The 22,328-nt window shown below is 38.6% G+C and overlaps 4 protein-coding genes across 4 annotated transcripts; 2 read left to right on the top strand and 2 right to left on the bottom strand.

The window, feature by feature from the left end:
* Positions 1-3,193: 3,193 nt before the first annotated feature.
* LOC107219120 (larval cuticle protein A2B) lies at positions 3,194-5,716 on the bottom strand. Its single transcript, XM_015657206.2, has 2 exons — positions 5,533-5,716; positions 3,194-3,728 (listed from the first exon to the last, which is right to left on the bottom strand). Exons 1-2 carry the CDS (start codon positions 5,542-5,544, stop codon positions 3,354-3,356), a joined length of 387 nt encoding a protein of 128 aa, XP_015512692.1. The 5' UTR covers positions 5,545-5,716; the 3' UTR covers positions 3,194-3,353.
* Positions 5,717-15,925: 10,209 nt separating this feature from the next.
* Positions 15,926-17,628, top strand: LOC107219114 (larval cuticle protein A2B). The gene is made up of 2 exons (XM_015657199.2): positions 15,926-16,073; positions 17,074-17,628. The coding sequence occupies exons 1-2, from the start codon at positions 16,062-16,064 to the stop codon at positions 17,530-17,532; spliced, it is 471 nt and encodes a 156-aa protein (XP_015512685.1). The 5' UTR covers positions 15,926-16,061; the 3' UTR covers positions 17,533-17,628.
* A 1,242-nt stretch (positions 17,629-18,870) lies between these two features.
* Positions 18,871-20,709, top strand: LOC107219118 (larval cuticle protein A2B-like). Its single transcript, XM_015657204.2, has 2 exons — positions 18,871-19,152; positions 19,885-20,709. Exons 1-2 carry the CDS (start codon positions 19,141-19,143, stop codon positions 20,317-20,319), a joined length of 447 nt encoding a protein of 148 aa, XP_015512690.2. The 5' UTR covers positions 18,871-19,140; the 3' UTR covers positions 20,320-20,709.
* Positions 20,710-21,281: 572 nt separating this feature from the next.
* On the bottom strand, positions 21,282-22,328 carry LOC107219112 (larval cuticle protein A2B). Its single transcript, XM_015657198.2, has 2 exons — positions 22,172-22,328; positions 21,282-21,845 (listed from the first exon to the last, which is right to left on the bottom strand). The coding sequence occupies exons 1-2, from the start codon at positions 22,181-22,183 to the stop codon at positions 21,375-21,377; spliced, it is 483 nt and encodes a 160-aa protein (XP_015512684.2). The 5' UTR covers positions 22,184-22,328; the 3' UTR covers positions 21,282-21,374.

Below are 22,328 nucleotides of genomic sequence, written 5' to 3'. Positions count from 1 at the left end.
CACTTTGACTTTTTGGATGAATGGCTTGTCCGTTTTTACCACCAGCGTCTACTATCATTTTTTAGAACGTGGTTACGGTTTTGACAATGATGATCCGGAGAGCAAACGTCTTCCAAATTTTATACGCGCAATCGACTTGAATTTGGTTGCATTGGATATTGTTGTAATAATGAAATTTTGAATATATATAACTGATACCGTATTTTCGCTTCCTGTACATTGGGGTCAAAATGACCCGGCACCGTCTTCACCTTGAATTCCACGAAAAAAATCTAAAATAATCTAATTTGATCCAACATAAGGAAATATCGTAAAGGTCGTTGATTCATTCTTTTTCCAAATACTCAACTTCACTCACTCAAATAAATATCTTTTTTCATCGCGTGGTGTATCCATTTTTTTTTTTTTAACTATCTGTACCTTGAGAGCTACTCAGTCAATTTTCAGCTCAAAATGTTGAATAAATACAGTGAGTTATGATTTTTTTAGTGGAATAATCCATTTTCCTATGTTTCGTTGTTTTCTGAATTTGTTTTTTTATATTCAAAATTTCATTTTGCTAGAAATAACTAATTTGCCTTGAAATATAATAGTTAAAGGGTACCCCAGAATTTTTTCAAGTTATTTGAATCTATATCTCCGCATCTACGCACTAATTTCTGAACAAGTATTGTACACAGGAGGTGCGCAGCGCAAGGATTAATTTCGTCTTAATGTTTTTGCGTGTCCCTTTGAAATTATGCAATTTCAAGTCATCATAAACATCCTTTACAATCGCTGTCCATATTCAACGTTCTAGCAAAACCCAGACCGATATTGAAACGGCGTAAAGTTTTGTATTGACAAAAAAAAAAAAAAAAAAATGGTACAAAAATATAAAAAAATATGGTTTACGTTCGGAACACTTTTCACACAATTTTTTTCAGTTGGATAATTTTTTCTCAATTCATGGAGTGACACGTGACACGTTTGACGAGGATTCGAATACAATAGTAGCTTCTGAATTGCGAATCATTAAGAAAAAAAAAAAAAACGATTTATAAACAAAGAATTTCAGTATCTGCGATATTTAGAAAATAACCTAATTATTCACATGGTTAATATAAACACAAGTAAAATTATGTAACGATTGTTTGTCTGGCTATTTGATTAAGGCACGCGTCCAGATTTGTGCGTGACAGTCTGAAGGCACGTGGAGTTCTACAGTCATCCACCTCACGCCTTGACACGTTATTCGCTGACAGGTGTGAGGTAACACGTAGTCGCCACCGTGTCATCTCTACTCACGCACTTCTCTGTCGTCGTAAATTTGTTTCTTTATTTTTTTTTTATTTTTTCGCTCTCTTTTTCTTTTTTCTCTTCATCCTTTGCTCAACTTTCCTGCCAGACGCGTCGAATTGCACTTCGTGTTTCATACTCGGTAATACCTTTCCGTCATTATTCAGTCCGCGTTAACAACGGAGTGACAAATTTACAGGGGAAAGCTTTTGTAATATTGACACTGCATCGCTATTCACTTTTCATTCATTGTGATTACAATCGGACGTGCAGAATTGCTGCATATTATACACGCAGTCCAGATTGCAGAAATCACATAACTGACGTGTCAGTAAACGGCCTTCCCTTTTCTTCTAAAGATATTTTAAATATGAAAATATTTGTGGAAAAAATTTTTTAGATCGAACAAACTGACGGATCAATTTATAACTTCGAATCACCGATAAATACCACTTTGCATTCGGATGATCGTCGGGATCTTGGGGGACAAAATTTCAATACCATCCGTAATTTTGACAATTTTTTTTCTTGTCTTCTCTCTCGGGGATGAAATTAGAAGAAGAGAGACAAGATAATTCGAGAGTATCGCAATCGACAGTTTGCAAGAATACGATTTCGATTCGAGTGGATACAAGCCAAGGAGTTGCCAAACTCTTTTGGCGTCCGTTGTGCATACAATGAATTTATTTATACATTTTCTTCAATATCTTAGGCAACGTCAAACATCGCTCTGAATTGTAACCACGGTAGTGTAAATGTGCCGATGACATTGGTTCTCCCGTTCTTTTACGAGGCGTTAAATGGTACCGTTAAATTGACTTTCAAACTCGTGTGAATCGCCAGTTGTTCACCGCCTGTCAAGCCGAACACTCCTCCCACTTTTACCAGAAAAACACTTTTCTCGTTATTTTTCATTTACCTAGATTTATCTGAAAATGCAAAAAATGTCGAAGGAGACAAGGTGAATAAAAAAAAATAAAAATAAAAAACCGTGACTATTGAATTTGCAATTAGTCTGATTAACGGTTTGGTCGGATCATAATTAAACGGCGATCGGACTCGCGGATAACGATATTGAAAATTGATAGATTTCTGTCGATTTGTTTTTTTCTTTTTTAAATTAATTGATCGGAGGCATCTCGCATACCGAGACAAACTCGTTAGATAATACTGTTCGAATGCAAATTGTACCTCGCGATTTATGTATTATTCCAGGCATGTTCTCACGGTGGCACGATCACCTGCTCGAACATACGTGAATTTTTTATTTGCGAAACGAACAAGCGTTTGAGCCAACGCGTTTCTTTCAGTTTCGCTTCTTTAAAGGGGATCGCCGCTGCTTTCTAATCACCGCTTAAGTCTTTCGACAATCTGACTTTATTGTCATTCATACATTGTTCCATCGCACACCACGTGTGTTACGTAGTTACTACGGTAAACCGGCTCGTTGAGAAATACTCTGTCTTATATATACGAGCTGTAAAATTAACACTAGAATCGTTCCATTCCTATCGTATTATTGTTTCAGTAACGATTCCATCTTTATCGTTTTCAGTATAATCATAAATAGCAGGCACAGAAGCAACAATTAAAGAATTATAGTTACCGTGCAAATTATTTTCTGTATAAAAAAAAAAAAAAAATAACTCAAAACTTTCGTTGCAAATTCACTGAACTTTCGTTGATTTCCGTAGTTTTCGAAATTTGAAACACCGTATCGTGTAATTTTGGAACGATTACAAAAAAATGAGTGAATCGTTTGAAGAAAAATATACAGCTCTGAAGGTGGTAGAAAATTTGGATTATTCGATCGATAAACGTTGGATCCATCTATTTAAAATTAGAGTGATTAATACCGAAGATGAAGATTTAAAATCAGGCAAATCAAACGAAGAAAATAGAAATAACTGCTACCGATAATCGTGGTAAAAAAAAAAATCTTTATTTACATATAAAATATATATAATAAGTTTAGTTAAGGCTTGCATATGCGTGCGACATCTACGTATCGTGATCGTATTTACAAAAGAGTCCATTAGAAGGCGTCGCGACGCCGCAGACGCAGCAGCCTTTGGTTAATGGTGGTAACGATAGGCCGGCGCTGCTATAATCGGGGCGGCGGGAACAGCGGGAACTGCTTTAACGACCGCCGGTTCCCTGTGGACGACGGCGTTGAAACCGTTGACGGGATCGGCGGTGTATTCGACGGTGCGACGCGTCCCGTCGGCCTCGATGAAGCTGTAGCTTCCGCTGACGACGTCGCCGTTCCTCGTCTCCTGCTGGCTCTTCGCGTCCCCCGTCAGCGAGTCCTGGACGTCGTAGGCGTAGGTGTACTGGGGGTGGGGGTCGTACTCCTCCGTCTTGACAATCGGCGCCGTGGCGTAAGCCACAGGGGCTGGGATCACGCTCGACTTGACGACTGCCATCAGCGTCGTGGCGACGATTACGAACTTTAATTGAGAAGTTTTTGGTTTTTTTTTTTTTTTTTTTTTTTTCGTGCTTTAGTGAGATTTATTAGTCACGAACTACTCAAGTCTGACGCCCATTTGAATTAGATAAATTAGAAGAACGAAAGAAACAATTTTTTTGAGTCCAAATATGCGGAAATGGTGATTTTGAAAATTTTTTTGGATTTACTGGAAATTATTGGAGTGTGATGGTGAGCTTTTTTCTGCTTTAGTGGGATTTATTAGTCATTAACCGTTCAAATCTGACACCCACTTCAATTACATAAATTAGAAAAACAAAACAAACAATTTTGCGGGTGCATATATGCGAAAATGGTGATTTTGAAAATTTTTAATTGGTAGCAAATTATTGGGGTATGATCGTGAGGTTTTTATTGTGCTTTGGTGGATCTGGTTAATCATTATAACCCCTCAAGTCTGATATTCACTACAATTAAATGAATTTAGAAAAAAGGAAACAATTTTTTTGACCACAAAACATTTTTTTGGATCCTAATACGTTAAGATGGCGATTTTGAAAAATGTACGTTTTCAATTTTTGTAGCTGAATAAGTGAATCTCTTGATGAATTTTGGAATTCTTGACTCTCTTCGCAAGATCAAACGCACCTTGTCAAGTTTTGGTAGATTTTTTATTTTATCGAAATCAATCATGTATTAATGACAAAAAAATTTTTTCAATGTATCAAGTACAGCACGTCAGGCACTATAAAAGGATTAGTGCGCTTGTGTAAATTTCTTGTATTTTTTTTAAACTAAATTTGAATTTGGCAGAATCTCCAACTTTAAAAAGTTGCGAACTCGAGTTTTGACGACCTTCCGGCAAATTTGGGAAAACTTCCGTGGGAAAAGCAGGAATTTTGTTATTGCAAAGGTTAGTATTTACGAAATTTAGTACATCGTATGTACGAATTTATTTGTGGAATGAGTGACAGACTTTTGGCACAGTCAATTCCATTAACAAATTAGTGACAATGCGAATTTATGCATAATGATTTAGTAGGTTAATATTCGCTATTAATTGCAAAATTAGTTTAGTTACAGTATGGATTTAAGCGTAAAGTGAAAAGGTATCGAACAAGAAATTGATTCTCAATTAGATGATTATTCACCGCGGAGTCTAATAATAAATACGTTAATAATCGCATGAATTTCAAGTGAAAATTTGTATATCCCACAGTTTATTGGTAAAAATAAATTTAATCAATAACGATTATGAAATGATTTGTGTAAAAATTTGAATCCTTCTTTTTCAGAGATCTTTTAATCGTTGATAATTCTTATTTGTCAAATTTTTACGTAACCGAAATTGTTAATTTTTAATCTCTCCTCTTTCTTCGTCCACCAATTAAATAAGAAAAATAAAAACTTGTCACAGTTCTATGAAAATGCCAAAAAAGAAAAGCTGGTAGATTTTTCTACCTCATCAATTTTATAGCGCGTGAGTGTCTGGTTGGAAGGTTGAAGAAGAATTGCCGCTGATTCTTGATGTCTAATTCGTGCTCATAGAAATTCATCCAAAACAATCTTAACTCAGGTTTCTTCATATTCATAAAGAGTCGGTGTAAATTTTTGTACGACCTTCTAACCAAGTACTCGGAAAACAAAAAAAAAAACGTCGGTCACCGCGAAAATTTCATCTAAATCCAACGAAACGTTGCTTCGGTTCGCGTCTCTTTAATTGACGGAAAATAATGCCGGACTAAAAACGAAATTCAACTCTCGAACGACGAAGAATTATCACCAATTAGACCTTGCACTTCAAAATTCGTTGGAGCGAATCTCACCTTGGCGACCATTTTGTGCTCGTGATGGTTTGGGGAACTTTGCAAGAGATACTGATGTCCGGTTGATCCGGTGCTCAGGTATTTATACTTATATTCCTCGACGATGCCCCCCAGGTTTTATTCCTCCGTAACCGAACCGAGCAACGCGCTGCACATTTAACGTTTGCCATTGCCACCCCACCTTAGAACATCGGTTCACCGCTGAACCTGAACAAGTTTTGTCCTCCTTCGCAGACGGAACTCTTCCGAAACGTGTCAAAGCTGCTGACACCAGAATTCGGCACCGATGCACCGGATGTGACCACTGAAAACTATTCATTCGTCAGGTTTTCGCTTCGAAACTGCCCGAAATGAAACCTCTGGCAACGCATCTCAGGATTACAAAAATATAACTTTGAAAAAAAGGCTCCAGGTTGACAAAAATGTGGTGCATGAAATCTTTTTTGTTTTGTTTACCAAATTTTTAAATCCAATCAGGAATTAAGTTTAATCCTATCTTGCACCAGTTACAACAAATTACCGGAATAGTTACAAGAAAATATCTTGACAGTGACAGGAATAAAAAATAATAGTTACATGCGCTACGTTTCTTTTTTTTTTTGTCACAGGTAGAATCCTCATTTTCACTTCGCACCCAGAACAGCAATCTTCATTTACAGTAAGAATTGAAAATAGTTAAGAAACGTGTTGTAACCATATCGAGAAATTTTCTCGCGATGCGAAAAATTGGCAAGCATGCTTTGTTCGAAGGTTGAAAAATTGAAAGCGATCGAACGGCAAATCAGGTTTTTTAACGGAAATTTACTCCGGTCAGTTCTACGATGTTGAAATTCGAGCACGGTTTGTCCCTACGATTAAAGCGTAGTTCTCAGCAGTGCAGTTCGGGTCAATTGTTGTCCAATCTGGCGGATGCTTTCACCGTTGCGTAAGTTTGTCCTCGTCTTTGGTACAAGTGTAACACTTCCGTCACGAGCTGGACAACCCTTGAATACGAAACAGCGCATCACCGGCTATATTCACGCTGTTGGCCATCGTGCTTGTACCAACTCCTACGCGAAACAAACGTCTTTCGCGAGTGTGCGGAAAGCAAATTATATTCAAACACCTGTGTGAGAGAATGCACGTTTACTGGAAATATTTTTTTATGCAACTTATGACCGCGGAAAAGTAGAAGATTAAATATTTATACCAACGTTTTTATGTACAGTAACGCTTATTAATAGGTTTCCAGTGAGTCTCTAATTTTTTTGGAATCGAAACTGAAACGAGTTTTCTTTATATAGACACTTACGTGTATACAGTGATCAATGTATCGTTTATTTCTCCTGTCACTTGGGTCACTGACTAAGATTTGAATTAAAAAGGAAACTCGTTCCAGTTTTGATTCCAAAAAAAATAGTGAGCCACTGGAAACCTGTTCATGAACATCGCTGTACTTATTACGATGTGGGAATTGATTTCTCTGAATTGTTGACGAATAATATTTGCCTTCAAAGTTAGTAAATCATTTTCAAAATTACCTGGTTTTGCATAACGAGGCCAGAGATAGTTATTTTTACCATTATCTGTTTCGAACATGGTGTGATCATTTTTAAAAAATCACTATGAAGATATGATATTTTCAATGCAATTCAATGATATGTTACTTTTAATTACAGTCCGTTTTTACTTTAATTAGCATCGAATTGCCTTGAATAATTGAAAACTGCTCGCCTCAACATCTGATCAAACGGAATATCGTCAAGAAAATGTACCCATTTCTTGTGAAAGCCGTAAAAAATTAGCCAGAAAGTTTCTCGGACTAAGCGAAAAACAATTTCATAGTAGAATTATAATTCAAAGTTTATTAGCTAATAGTTTGGAATTCAATCGAAATAAATAGTTTTTTCAACAACTCGCGAGCTTAGTATGGAAGAAACGTCTTATTATTTCAGGGCCAATAACAAACAGGATCTAACTATCAGCTTGTTAAAATGCACGACGCTGAACGAGTATAGAAATTTCACTTCCTGTCGGCCCATAGCAATTAGCGTTAATGAGACGTGGCTTACGCCTTTTTAGCGGGTGTTGTTCCATCGAGAAAGCCACATCACTTTTGAGAAACTGACAGCAGGATCTTCGCAAAATATCGGCAGTATGATTTTTGGAATTTATTCAAGCTACGGAGGCTGGTTGACCAAAAATCGATACTTTTTATTAACCTTGTTACGAAATAGTCGTTCTTCGAGTATTTGCCAGATTGTTATGTTCGTAACCTAAGAGAAGAAAATACTATAATTATAAAAAAAGTTTCAGAGGTCGGTGATCCGTTTCACATAGTTTTAATATTGTTCAGAATCTAGTTATACATTCGTTTGATTTCACTCTAACTGGCTAATTTTATTTAGAGACTTATTTGATGCTTGTAAATTGACTGGAATATTTTTCACTCGTCACGTTGGCGTAGCTAAATGGTCAATTTTCAATAAATGACAATATCGAATGACTACGTAAAATAAAAGAAATCTGCTCGAGTGATATTATAAAGAATAGTGTTTTGAATAACGCGAACAATCGTAGAAATTGAAACAGAACTATTCTACTAGATCTACAACAATTCCAATGATATTTGAAACAGAGCATCGATATCTAGCGATAAGCTTTCGTTTACAGAGAACTCGGTAACTTACGAACATAATAATCTGATAAATCTTTAATAATGTACGATTATTTCATATGATAAAATTGATAAAATGTATCGATTTTCGGCTAACCGATGTCCTTCAATTCCAGTTCGGTTATATTTTGAAAATTATTAAAAAACGATGAAATCCTTGACGCGGTCGGACTGAACTTGAAATAGAAATAAACCTGTCGAGGGTGTCGAATGAGTTGCGCGAGCGGTCATCCCGGCAGATGATTCAGCGACTTTCATTGATGCTCGTTGAAGACGAGAATAAGCCTTGGCCGTGACTGCGTCGAGGGCACTGGGACGAGGAACTCGGTGATCGCGAGATATTTTTAAAGATGCCACAAGGCGCCGGGGCCATCCTTGAGAGAGTGAACGAACCTGAAACCGTGCCATCTCCGACGGTTATGCAACCCGAAAGATAATCGCCGCGGGTCTCTCACCTCACGAACCATCCTCCTTCTTATTTTTTCGCGAAATCTTGACCGCGAGGTTGTTCAACTCTGGAAACACGAAACCTCTCGCGAGTTGAAATCGGTTCGAACCGAGGTGTTTGGAAATAAACCTCATTCAAATCTTGTCTGAAGTATCGCATCAGTTTTGAAATAGCATAAATATAAATTTTCGAAATCGTTTGAAATGGTTAAATGATATTTTCTTAAATCTCGTACGGACGGCACGTGAAGATCGATCATCTTTTGCAAATTGGATATTATTGTTTGCGTTAAAAAAATTTCTTTTTTTTTACCGTGCCTTTAAAGTGCAGAGCAGGCAGATCGTATTTTTTATTTTTTGATAACAAATATGACTGCGGCTCGTTTTTGTGACATATTTGTATAATATACTTTGGCATGGATAGCGTACTGTAATTTTGTATTTTTGAGTGTGCTGTATTTGCTTCAATTTTTGTTGAATCGAAAAAAGAGTTAATGTGGCATAATTATTTTTGTTTCCCTGCTTGATGTGCACGTGAAATTTTTTCGCGCCAAGACTCAGTCTGATGATATTTCTCGGAATCTCACTTAGTTCTTGAAATTACTTGAGACTTTTTTAAATAACCTGAAATCGTATTGATCCACAAAAATCGGTGACGAATTTCGAGATGATTTGAAATTCTCAAAAATTCTGAAATTCAAAATCTTGTAACACAACGTTTTCAAATCACATGAAATCGTTCTGAATTCGACAGAAATCGTTGGAATTGTAGATTAATAAAAATTTCATCACTCGAAATCTGTTACAGTTATTGAAAATTACTCGACGTTTCTTGAAGTCCACAAAAGTTTTTGAAATTTCTAAAATTCAGTCAGATCGTTGAGATACTTTAAAAGTTCTTTAAAATCTCGTTACCTGAAATCTCGCATAATCTTAGAAATAAAATCTCCGCCGCATGTAAGAATAATTAATAAGTTTTGGTTGATCCCTAAATTAATAATATTTATTGTTAGTTAGAAGTACCGTAATTTCTCTTCTTCAAAGATACATCGATAAGATTTGCTGGACCGCCTTCCTCGAATTAATTTGACCATGAATAACGAAGAATTTTATTACCCAAGTAATCGTCGACTTTCGAAAGCGCTGCGTGTCGCTAAAAAAGGAAGAAAAAAAAATCTTAAACAATATACGACTTGTGTCTCGATTGGTTCGTGTTCGCGAGGTGATTGTCCCCATAAAGGAACAATAAACATCGAGACCGCCGCTGTCTCTAGAAATATTTTTCACCTCAATAACACGTTTCTCGTATAACACGAGAAATTCTAGCGTGATTCACGCTAGAATGATTCACGTAACTGGTCAAGTTCGCCGCGTTCAAGTTCAAGCGATAAACTTACTTTTTTACGCTAGCCAAGAGTCTTGAAAGGCATGATTTATTTATTTATTCATTTAAGGAGGCTGGTTGGTTGAAAATCGATGCTTTTCGGTGGTTGTATCATCGGATATTCGTACATCGGGTATTTATGAAATTAATACGTTCCTCGGTATCGTCAGATATTTAAGTTTCTTATAGATTGCTGCACTGATATTGTGATTAAAAAAAAAAAAAAAATACCAGTATCGAATTGTCTATTATAAAAATATCGTTTCCAGAGGATTTTTGAAAAATGGGTTTCTGACGGAAATAATTCGTCAAGGTACGAAATTACATCGCTTCAATGTAACTTGAAAAGCGAAATCGACGTTTGAACCCTTGTTTAAAATTGGATACTGTGTTAATTTAATAAATACTGAACACGTGACTATTTCGTAATGAAATAAACCAAAACTGTTGATTTTAAACAACGCCATCGTGAAACAAACAAATTATTCTCCAAAATATAAATGAACAAACCAGTTTTGTCCGACTTCATAATTCACTGTGAAAAAAACAAACAAACAAATCAACAGACTGCGTTAAACTTTTTCCCTAACCTTGAAAAGTTAGGAAAAATTTTAAAATCTGGTTCAGTTTCGCATTCACTCTGTCAAAGTCACGTGTGCGAATAATAACCGTTTGAACAACATATTATTGCATTAAAAGTTCAGCACAGTGGCGATTGGTTTCAGTATTACACCAATGTTTGACTTCTTGTATTTGGGTCTTTTGATAGATTGCGAACCTGTAATTGAAATTGCACAACACTCAGGTCTCATTGTCAGTTCGGAGAGAATTCGCGGAGCAAACATAATGCGCGATTATATTCCTTGGTATTACATTATACATATCTACCTGCCAGTTAAAGCCTTTATGTAACAATGACGAATGACATCGAGTATGTTTGCGATGTATACATGTTCAGTTATATGACGTCGGCTAACCGTTCGTCGTTATATCGAAACCAAACAACGATTTGTCAAAGTCCACCGATCGCCACCAGGCAAATGTTTTTTCTATGCAATCTCTGATGATCCACATCGGTCATAAATCAAAGATCAGACGGGAAAGATTGTCGGGAATTAAAGGAAATTGAAACAATTTTCCAACTGTGACAAATATAGGAAATGGATTTTAATTTCTAATTTGTTTCTTTCTCCTGTATACTTGATTTCTTAGATTAACAAACAAAAATTGTTGCTGTAGGAATGAATTGGTTTAAAAACGAAATTTCAACGATGTGGTGTAAACGTAACTTAATTTTTTTGGGGGGAGGCTTATATAATCTATTTATAGAATTTCCTAATCTTTTCAAGATTGTCAAAAAATGCCGTTATGTTTTTGCTCTACATCGTTGAAATTTCGTTTTTAAACCGATTCATTCCTAGGGCTCCAATTTTTTTTTTTTTTTGTCTGTCAATAAAAGATGGGGTTGCGGTTCCTTTCCAGTCGCTGATCATCGGTATAATACGTGATTAAAACGAGTTTCAGTAAATAAAAATAACCATTTTACGTGTTAAAAATATTCAGTTGTCCAAAGGAATAATTACGACGTATAACCGAACCTGTATTTTATAATTTCCAACCGCTGAAGCAATTTCGAGAGATGTTTATTCGAAGAATACGCCAATTCCTTCGCACAATGTAAATCCGCGTATCGAGTTTAGATTAACCTGTATACCAACGCCATTTCAGCCCACGTAAAAACAGCCGAGTTGCGTAATCCGCGAAATATGGTCGGGGAATTTTGGAACCTGTAGCCGGATCTGACGATAGATGTTGAAAAGCGCGCGTGCCTTAAACGAGAGCCGATGTGGGACTGGCGCTTTTGGCTGTCGAGGATCATGGTCCCCTGCCTCAATTTCGGTCCATTGCATGCTGATCGAAGAGAGAGTGAGAAAAAATTTCTACCTTTCTTCTACTACTTGCCCGCATATCGCCTTCAATCGCCTTCTACCATCGGACATCGATTTGATCTAGTAGCTGGCGTTGTGATATAATCCTCGTGTTAGAATGTGGCACGGGTTTCAGTTTTTTAAGAGATACATCGACTCGAGTTTCGTAATGTAAGTGACAAGTCACTTGTCGGAATAGAAAAAAAAACATTTAAACAGTTTTAGGATAACGATCACTTTGTACAATAAATTTCAGGAAAATTTAAGATAATTTGGAAAACGTGATTAAGGACGGAATTCTTGAAAACGCGCAAGAAAAAAAAATGTTTCAAATAACGTTTAACATGAAATTCAGAAGATTTGACTTATATCAAACTAATATCTAATCATGACAAGAAACTGTTTTACCCAAGACTTAAAACAAATATGTGTGTACAGATTTTTTTGCGTGTCTTAAGTAAAAAAACTCTGTTTACATCTCCAACGTAGAAACTGAAGTTTCGAGAATAATTATAGTCAACAATTTTTTCGAAGACAGGTGATCAGTTCGATGTCGGAAGACACGAGAAGTCGTAAAGTCGACTTGCTGTATCAAATCGAGCCCGGAGAGACGATGACGCAAGTTTACAACAATAACTCAAAAATTTTTTAACCAAGGCATGATAAAATTTTCACGCATATGTCGCTTGAATTTCTACGCTGTCTATTTTGAAAAGGCCGCGAGTCTACTTCGACATCGGCTGTTGTAACCCGGGGTGACAATGCACTGCACAGATTAATGGGATAAGCATTGAAATGTATCGATGCTGAAGGCGATTTTGGTCTCGGGTATTGATTTATCAGACCGCGTCTTATACGGAGACATACGGCTACGGAGTAAAATGAATCGATCAGATTCTACGACGTGCGTCGCGTAACATTAGCCAAATATTTAATTTCTATTTAATGATTACCAACGCATTTCACTATTGCCTTAGGAAAAATTCCACAGTATTTTTCGAGACGAATAAAATTTATGCAGAAAAATTCACGATATTTCGCGGCTCGATTCATTTCCTTTTTTCACAAAAAAATCTTCCGCTCATCTCTATCACAATCCAAAGTTCAATTTAATTTCGGTAAATTGGGTTTGCTCGAAGCTTCGAGTTTAATTACTTGTAACGATAAATTAACGCCACTTTTACCTCGAAGAATTTAACTTCGTGCACTGAAATCCAACGCACAAACAATATGGCATCCGAAGCGAGTATCAGCCGATCGTTTCGTAGCAATAACGCGATTACTGTGTGACAGAAAACCTCGTGCAGGCTGTCAGGCTCTTATTTTGTTACACTAATTGTTCTCAGACTAAAAAACAGCGTGAAAACCGACATTTAAAATTAAATACGACGATTTCGGAGCAGTGTCCGCCATTTTCTACCAGCAGATGGCGGCCTGTATTGAATTCTGAGTAGTGGGACTATGTTTCGCAAAGTCTCGGCTGCGAGGATATAGAATTTCCTCAAGTTATGTGCGTATTTAACGCGTGTGTTATGTCTACGATTTGCGTACCAAGTCCGGTAATTCTAGGACCCGATTACGGAAGACGTGTTGCATTACGGTATGAAAATGTCAGATCTAGAATGTCCTGGACACAGGTTGATATATCAGCTTTGAGTAGGAGTTAAAGTGGCTGAACGAAGCTCGCCGAACTTCTCAATGCTCTGATAAATAATTACGCAACTCGGCTAAATGAGACAGTCAAAATGACGAAGGTATGATCTCACTCAGAGGCAGCTATTATACGGAGAACAATGCGATAGATAGACTACTGCAGCGATAGTTGATGTATATTATTCGATTTGAAACATTTCATAACAACGTCGTATAGTCTGTGATTGTTCGGCTTGAATACTTTCAAAATAGCAAACGAGCGTCTGTTTATTTATCTTCTTTTTTTTCCATCTTACTGATTTGTGTTCAATTATCCGTAGCTACCTCAGAGTTTCATTTAAAACTTTTAAAGTTCATGACAACCGCACAACTGTACCAGGTATAATAGTCACTGTTGTATTCATTTGTGATATAAAATTATATCATTGTTTGTTAGGTGGATTTATAAAGACGGGAATTTGTTTAGCACCAGATCGATTATGAATCGTTAGTAAGAAATTCGGTCAAATTTGAAAATAAAGATGTGTCAGCTGTCTTGTTTATATGCGATTTCACGCAAATTGACCACCGATTACGGTGATTCAAATAATCAATTTAGAATGAAGCCGTAAGTGAAACAATGCCTGATCTGGTAATAAACAATGCCCGAGGCTTCGCTAGGAAGTCGGTACAAGCAACAATGCGATCTTACACGCGATTGTGTTGTCATTTTATTGTATATTTAATCGAGAAGTGGTATCAAATTAACGTTGACCATTCGGGAACTTTCGCTTTTTTACCTGGTCTGTTGCAGGTGAACCGGAAAGATTTATTGATTCTTTGCAAACTTAGTCAAGTGGAAATATATGCAGCCGAACGCTTGCTATAAAAATGAAGAGCGTAAGACGATTTGTATCTAAGAGTGAAAAAGTGTTTAAAGAAAATAGATTAAAAAAAAAAAAAAAAAAAATGTAGGTAGACAATTATTAAACACAACGATGACGGTGATTTGAATTTTTATTGCCACGAATAGGATCACGCTAATTGCCATTTCCAATCAGCATAACGTGTAATATATAATGTAATTAATAGTCACACGCTGGTGTTGAAAATTATTATACCGGTGGAAGAAAAGAACACATAAATTAATATTCCTTTTCACCTGATTTTTTGACTCTGCATTCTTGATTGTATAACCCAGGCACAGATAATGTATTACAGTACTGCGAATAGTAATAATTTTTTACGGTTCGCAACGTGACAACGGCCTCGGGGCCAGATATTAATTAGAAAGAGTCTATCCAAGGGTATAATATATGCACACTCATACATCTGAAACTGAATCGCGATTGGGAACGAGACATAGATCAGGTATAAAAAATCTAGTAAAGCACCCACGCGTTTTTATCCACTTTCCCTGACGCTGTCACCAGCAGGTGAAAGATTTCTCTCACTCTACTTCGTAACTAATTATCACTTAAGTGAGTCGTAAGTGAGTCGTTTTAAAAAATCTGCGACATGCCAAATTTTGCTATAATTGTTGGGGGGGGGATTATAACAATTAACGACTTTTGGAGGTTTCTTTTTTTCATATGCCCTATTTTCTTGCAATGAAATTGAAGATTAAAAGAAATAAAAGAAATAAAATAAACAAAAAAAATAAATAAATAAATTCAAACGCTCAACGTGCTTGGATTATAATAAATTTATAGAGCTACACTAATGTATTCCGGCCCTTCCCGATAACTTGCGTTCGTGTATTCTATTTCTATACCTAAACAGTTTGTCAAAAACTCAAAGGTGCGATTACAGCATTGGTTACATGGACTTGTATCTAGATTTCTAGGCGTGGTTGATTTCTTGCGTAACATTTTCTGTTCTACATAGTGCTTAATGGGTATTAGTTTTTAGAGCGGGTTTTCTTCGTCCAACTGTCGCATTACGTATGATTTATAAATATACACTATACATCATACATTAGTGACACATCACAAGTCAATGTCTAAATTCCTTGTAGAGGACATTTCTCTGCATTTCGAGTAAGCAACAAAAATAGAATGCTCAGGGTGGTTTTTAGCTACTCTCCGGTCTTCCTGAGTAACGTTAATCGCGGTAAAATTTTTTAAGTTCTCGAAAAAAATACACGCCTGATTGTGAGTAGGTGAAAAAAACAGGTTCGTCAAAAGCGGACCCGGACTGCGGTCTAGAGTTGCATAACTGCGGTTCCCTTCAAGTATCTCGAGGCTGTAACATGTGTCATAATCCATGTAACGGTCCTTGATGTGGAGCATTTTGATAGGCAAGATTGGGCCCCCGCGGTATAATATTTTATCGAGGTACGTAGAGCAGGGGAATTATTCGGGGATAGAAACGCAATAGTTGCGCCCCGGGCCACCGAAATAGTGAGAGCAACTACGGTATATAAACCCCGTAGTTTCGACGAAAACAGTATCAGTCGTGCAGTTCTCAGCATCTAACAATCATGGCATTCAAGGTGAGTTTTGACCACAAGAATCGAAAGAAAGAAAATTTTAAACACCGGTGAACGTTCGTGATAAATATTCGCTGCGTGTGCTCTCTTCAGTGGAAACGGAAGAACACCTCGAATCACCTCGATAAAATGGATCATTCCATCAACAATCGTGACGCTTCAATTGGATATTAAAATAAACTGTGTCATTGTTTCACTGCGGAAGAGTCAAAGTTGTAGAGTATAAAATTGATCCTTTCAAGATTACGGAGATTTTGGCTAGGGAGAGAATTGAACTGCACTCTATACATCAAAGAGTTTCCGAACTTATTCGATCAATCGGATTTCGATCCCAGAGACATGCTTGGTCCGTTCAACCCTTGTTCAAAAACGATAGCAAAATTATATGAGCTCGTGAAAATCGGTCAGAATTATTGATTAGAATTGCTGTTCTGATAGAAATTCAATGTCGAAATCATCGGGTCTCTATTGGAATGAAAATGTGGAACTATTTCTCTGTTACTGGAAGCTATAATTTGAAAGAAACGAGTAAACTCAACAGGCGATTGAAGTAGCTATACTTACTCAGCAAAATTTGTATGTATAATGGTTGGAGATGAGATTTTAAATCAAAGGAACTCGAATGACTCTTCGAATCAATCAGAAATTGATTGAGATAACTCAAATCATTGGGAATCACGTAAAATCACATATGAGAGCGTTGGAAGTCTTGCGGTCAAACAAGAAACTGTATCAGTTCATTTAAACATTCTGTTCATTGATATCTTATATTGTGTTCTCAAATTTCCAGTCTACCAAGTGATTTCCAATGATTTCCCTGCGATTCTATCCTATCCGAAAGTTATTGACAATCGTCCAAATCGCTGGAAAATCAGTGTAAATCACGCGATTAGTAATATCGTTCGAAACGAATTTGTCAAAGAGTTGAAACGACTCATTCGATAACTCATTTGATCCAATTTTCCTCGGACTCTAGCGACGTGTTTTGTGTATTTTCCTGCAGCTCGTCGCTCTCGTCGCCATCGTGGCCGCCGCCAGTGCCGGCGTAAGTGCCCAGGTTCACCACCACGGGTACCCATCCGGTCCCGTTTACGCCCACGCACCAGCACCAGTGTACGCCAAGGCAGTGGTTAAGGGAGTCGACGCTGAGTACGACCCTCATCCCCAGTACAGCTTCTCCTACGATGTGCACGACGATCACACCGGCGACATCAAGAGCCAGCAGGAGTCCCGCGACGGAGACGTCGTCCACGGTAGCTACTCTCTGATCGAGGCTGACGGAACCCGTCGCGTCGTCGAGTACACCGCCGACCCCCACAGCGGATTCAACGCCGTCGTTCACAAGGAGGGAAAACCCGTCCACGCTCCCGTCGTCGCCAAGTACGCTCCAGCTCCCGTCAAATACGCCCATGCCCCCGTATACTCCCACGCCCCGATCCCATACGCCGGATACCACCATTAAGCATCGCTGAATGTCGCGTTTCATTATTATTATCATTATTATTTGTTAGTTCTGTACAGACAATAAAATAACATTATATATTGTTTTTTTAATGTATATTTAAACCGCGTTTTGCGCCTTCTTTTACCTTTCGTATACTGTACTTCGTTGGTAAGAACCATTGAAATGTTTGGTTTTCATAACTCCGGGAGAAGCAAACAAGCGTCGGAGTTTACTCATGATTTGTTGGATTTGGTAGAACAGCTTGGTAAAAGAGTATGTTAAAAAAGCGATCATTGTAACTTTGAGTAAACAGCAAATGTCAAGTTTTGAACACATCAATTTGCCTACTTCAAAACCACGGAGTAGTAAAAAGGAGACAACACTCTGTGATCAGTTTTGAGGTAACGCGAGAAGAATTGTCTGAATACGCAGGAATATACGCCTCTTATGGAAAAAAGGGAAATTATCGCTATAAAATGTAAAAAGAGAAGGGTGGCCATCGTAACCTATAAATCTCCGTGTTATAGACATACTCTGTAAATTCGTAAAATACGCATCCGAAGTGAGTAAAAACGAGTGAATATCGAGTAATTGCTTTTCCAACCTCAACCGACATTCAATCCGAGGAAAAAGTGGCAAATGGCGATTCGTAAGTTTATATTCGTAAGGGGGTAGGGGGGAGAGCGCTATACGGAATTACACCGCGAGAGGCGCTGAAATCGCACCTTGATAATTCCTCTTATGTTGTCCCAAAAACTAGTGCAACTCTTGAGCCGAGCGTTGCTGGAGTGTGGTCTCCTACTACTCCGTGTTTAAAGCCAAACTCCAGATGCATAACCTCATTAGTCTCATTGTGTGACGCCATTGTTCAATACAAACACGTGTCTATATACTTATTTGTATATTATGTTGATCGTATCATTTCTGTATTGAAATCCTAGGGCGAATATAGATGGCTGACTGTCGATCTGCTCTGAGAAATTCACCAAAGTTATAGTCTCTGACAAACCAAAGAATTGGACCGTCATTTATAACTCGACACAGCTTTGATGAAAAACTGTTGTACGTACAGTAATATTCATCAATGGCTTAACCTTCCGGCTAACTTGTTGCCTCATTTACAGCCTAGTTCCAAATCGGAATCGATTGAGATCATCTGATGCATAGCTGATGATTGAACCGGGAGAGTATGTTTTTCTGGAGACACTAAGTCCGTTCACACTCATCCATGCTTCCATGTCAGTACCTATCATCAATTTTTAATGTTACGCTAATTGTAGCTGATCTTTAAATAACACGATGTTAGACGACTTTCAAAACACTGCATGCTGGAGTGGATTTGGAGTGCCCGGGGCGACCCGGAAGATATGACGTTCCTTGCTCGCTTTCGATATGACTATGCGAATTCATGATTCATCGAGAGGCATGTGCAAGTGCAATGGTTGATAGTGGTCAAGTGACAAAAATGCATCTGAATACAGCCGGCGGCGGAATAGACGGGAGTGGTGCAGGGCCCTAGGAGTCTTTCCATACTATATAAGTCGAGATACAGCTCTGGATGATGTGTACTAAGTCTTCTGACTTCATCGTTACTTCATCGTCACATTTCATGTCCAGTTGAGAGCTATGGCAGTTAAGGTAAGATGTGAAAGATCAGCCATAATTTCGGATTGGATAATTTTCTCGATATCAAAATCTTAAAGTCAAGATTTGTAGCCAGGCTTGAAAACGGTTCCTGTCGCCTTCAATGTTGTTTGTTTAACCATTTCAGGACTCGAAGGTTCGAAGAAATCACTTATATATAAAAAGATCAATTCTTTTCGGATGTTTTCTGAGTTTACTATTTCAGAATTTGACATCAAAGTTGTAAACTTCAAACCGCAGATCAATCAATGAGATTACAAACAAAAAATTAACAATCAACTTTCAATTTTCAAACATCAAAGTGAGTCCACTATTTTTAATCTTGCCATTTCTGCGGTAGGTTCGAAAACATCGATTCCAGCAACCTTGAAAAACTACTTTACACTAAGACAGTATCATCATTTGCTACATATTTGAGTTGACCAAAGGTTTTCGAGCTTAGAATCAAAGAAATCAACATCGAAACCCCCAAGTATAAAATCTGATCAAAACTTAAAGAATTTTAAACTCTGCTTAAATGTCGAATTCGCATTACTCATCTTCGCGTTTTCAATCTTCTGTTATTGAAAAAAGAAGGGCCTAATTGGTTCTGTAAAATCTGGAACCTCAGCATCAAGGTTGGTCCGATCGGAGAAAGTTTCCATCGATGTATTTTCCAGACTTAACATTTTCCAACCATCACTTGACTTTCACAAGCTTTCAAATTCTGACCAATCATTTTTCCAGTGTTTCTTGTTCATCGGGATGATCGCCGCCGCCCATGGAGCGTTCCTTCATCACCCAATTCCAGCTGGAGCTGTGCTCACCGTGGCGAAGCCAGTGGACTCGCATGACCCAAACCCGCAGTACAACTACGCTTACAACGTCCAGAACGCCCTGACAGGTGACTCGAAAATGCAGCACGAGATCAGAGACGGTGACGTAGTTCGTGGCAGCTACTCTCTCGTGGAACCCGACGGATCGCTTCGAGTCGTCGACTACACTGCTGACCCCGTAAACGGGTTCAATGCCGTAGTTCGCAAGAAACCTGCCATAGTCAAGGTCGCAGTTACCGCTCCAGTCACCCTGGCGAGACCTTTGACAGTCGCTCCTCATCGCCTTCTGTTTGCCTACCCGGGTTCTGCTTATGCACATCGTACCCTGGGCTTGATCCATCATTAAGACCGAGCAATGACCCTCGATCGATCACGACAATGAATTAACTGGCCATTTGAAATGATACCGCTAGTTCCCTGATCAGTTGCGCTGCTTATTTGTGGAATCGAGAACGTTAAGGAACCAGTAATGAAAATGTACATGTAGCTTAGATCCTTTGGTACCATTTTCGGTAGCTATACCCTCTTGCACATCGATTATATTGAATACCTCATGGTTTTGTTTCCTCTTTGAGTATACTTATGTTAGTCACCATATTTTGTGTACATATATAAGCTTTTTATATTACCCTTCACCGCGAAACTATTGACATCATTGTAATAGCTAGTTATTATAATCTGAGTGTCTGCAGCGCTTATGCATTCGTAGCAATAAATCATATAACCACATCAGAACAGCATCTTCTTTATCGTTCGGTTACCGGCGGCTTGTATAACTCCGGTTCACCGAACGGCCTCGAGACCAAGCAAATGGCCTGACAGATCTTGCGGTTGCCGATCTACAAGTGCATTAAGCCGGGAATAGTTACACTTGCAATTAGACACAGTCGAGCGAGCATTTAAAGCGATCAGAGTCGCGGTTTCTGTGACTGCGGGGAAATGGGCGAGACACTGTCCGTCATCGAGTTCAAGGGAGAACGTTGACAGTGATTGCATGCTCCATTACTCCTGGTTCTCACCTAGTTACGCGGGTCATTTCTTCGAAGGACAATCAATTTTGTCTTAATGCGAAATTGGTTGTAGCTAACTTGCTAAAGATCAAAATCATTTAGAATCTGATCGATTGTGAAACCGTACTTCAAAGATCACTCTGATATTATATATTCTCAGCAGTTGCCAAGACAGAAATTCTTATCATAGATGAATCTGAACTGTAAGTGAAGGGGATTCAAGAATTGAAAGTAACTGATTTGTACCTTTCGACAGTACCAGGATCAAATTACTCAAAGACGATCGTTACAGTATGGATTTTGATAAAAAGAGCAGTTCTTTATTTACACCGAACACATAAATATAAATGTATCAAAACGTGTTGTGTTATTTCAGGGTTCAAGTTGGTAATCAGTGGTGGTAGAGAGCAGCCGGGGCGACATGAGCGACGGGAGCGACGGGAGCTACGTGAGCAACGGCCTTGACGGCGACGTTGGCGGGTTCCTTGTGGACGACGGCGTTGAAGCCGTTAACGGGGTCGGCGGTGTATTCGACGATGCGACGGGTTCCGTCGGCTTCTATGAAGGAATAGCTGCCCTGAACGGCGTCTCCGTTGCGGCTCTCCTGTTGCTGCTTGTTGTCACCAGTGATCGCGTCCTGAACGTCGTAGGAATAGTTGTACTGGGGGTTCGGGTCGTAGTCGGCGTCAACGGCTTTGGCCACAACTGCCTTAGCGATCGGGGCTGCGTAGGCAACTGGGGCTACTGGTGCCAAGGGAGCGGTGTGAGCGTAGACGGGGGCAACAGGCGCGTGATAGGCAATCGGAGATGATGGGATTACGCCAGCAGAGACGACGGCCACGAGGGCAAGTGCGGAAACCAGCTGGTGAAGCAAACCGACTCATTTTACAAGGTAAGAAAAGTGGATTTCAATCGTTATACAAATTTGGAATAGTATCTAAATGCTGGAAGAACAATGTTAAACACTGTGAAATATGGGACAAGGAGCTCGCTAGTACGGCCACCTTGGTTCCACTCCCACAATCGTTCCAATTAGTTGCGTAATTCAAGTACTGGTTGGGCGTTATTCCAGGGGTTTAAAATTGACGGAACCAAGGATAAAGACACCTTTTTACAACGGTTCTTTTGACGGTGAAAGCAGAGAGAGTAAAGGAGGAGTTGAAAAGATTGAATCGGGACTGCACGAACCTTGAAGACCATGGTGTGGATTAATTCTGTGATCGTCGATGACCGAATGATGCTGTCAGCCCGGTTCCTCCTCGCTTATATACCGAAAAGGGGACCAGGATCGCCCTGATATATCCAGCCACGCCCAACAATGGTTTGGTTTCGTTTGGCTTCGATC

Source organism: Neodiprion lecontei, chromosome 5, assembly GCF_021901455.1.
Source record: "Neodiprion lecontei isolate iyNeoLeco1 chromosome 5, iyNeoLeco1.1, whole genome shotgun sequence".
In the NCBI taxonomy this organism is placed as follows: Eukaryota; Metazoa; Arthropoda; class Insecta; order Hymenoptera; family Diprionidae; genus Neodiprion; species Neodiprion lecontei.
This window is presented reverse-complemented; position numbering and strand designations above follow the sequence as displayed.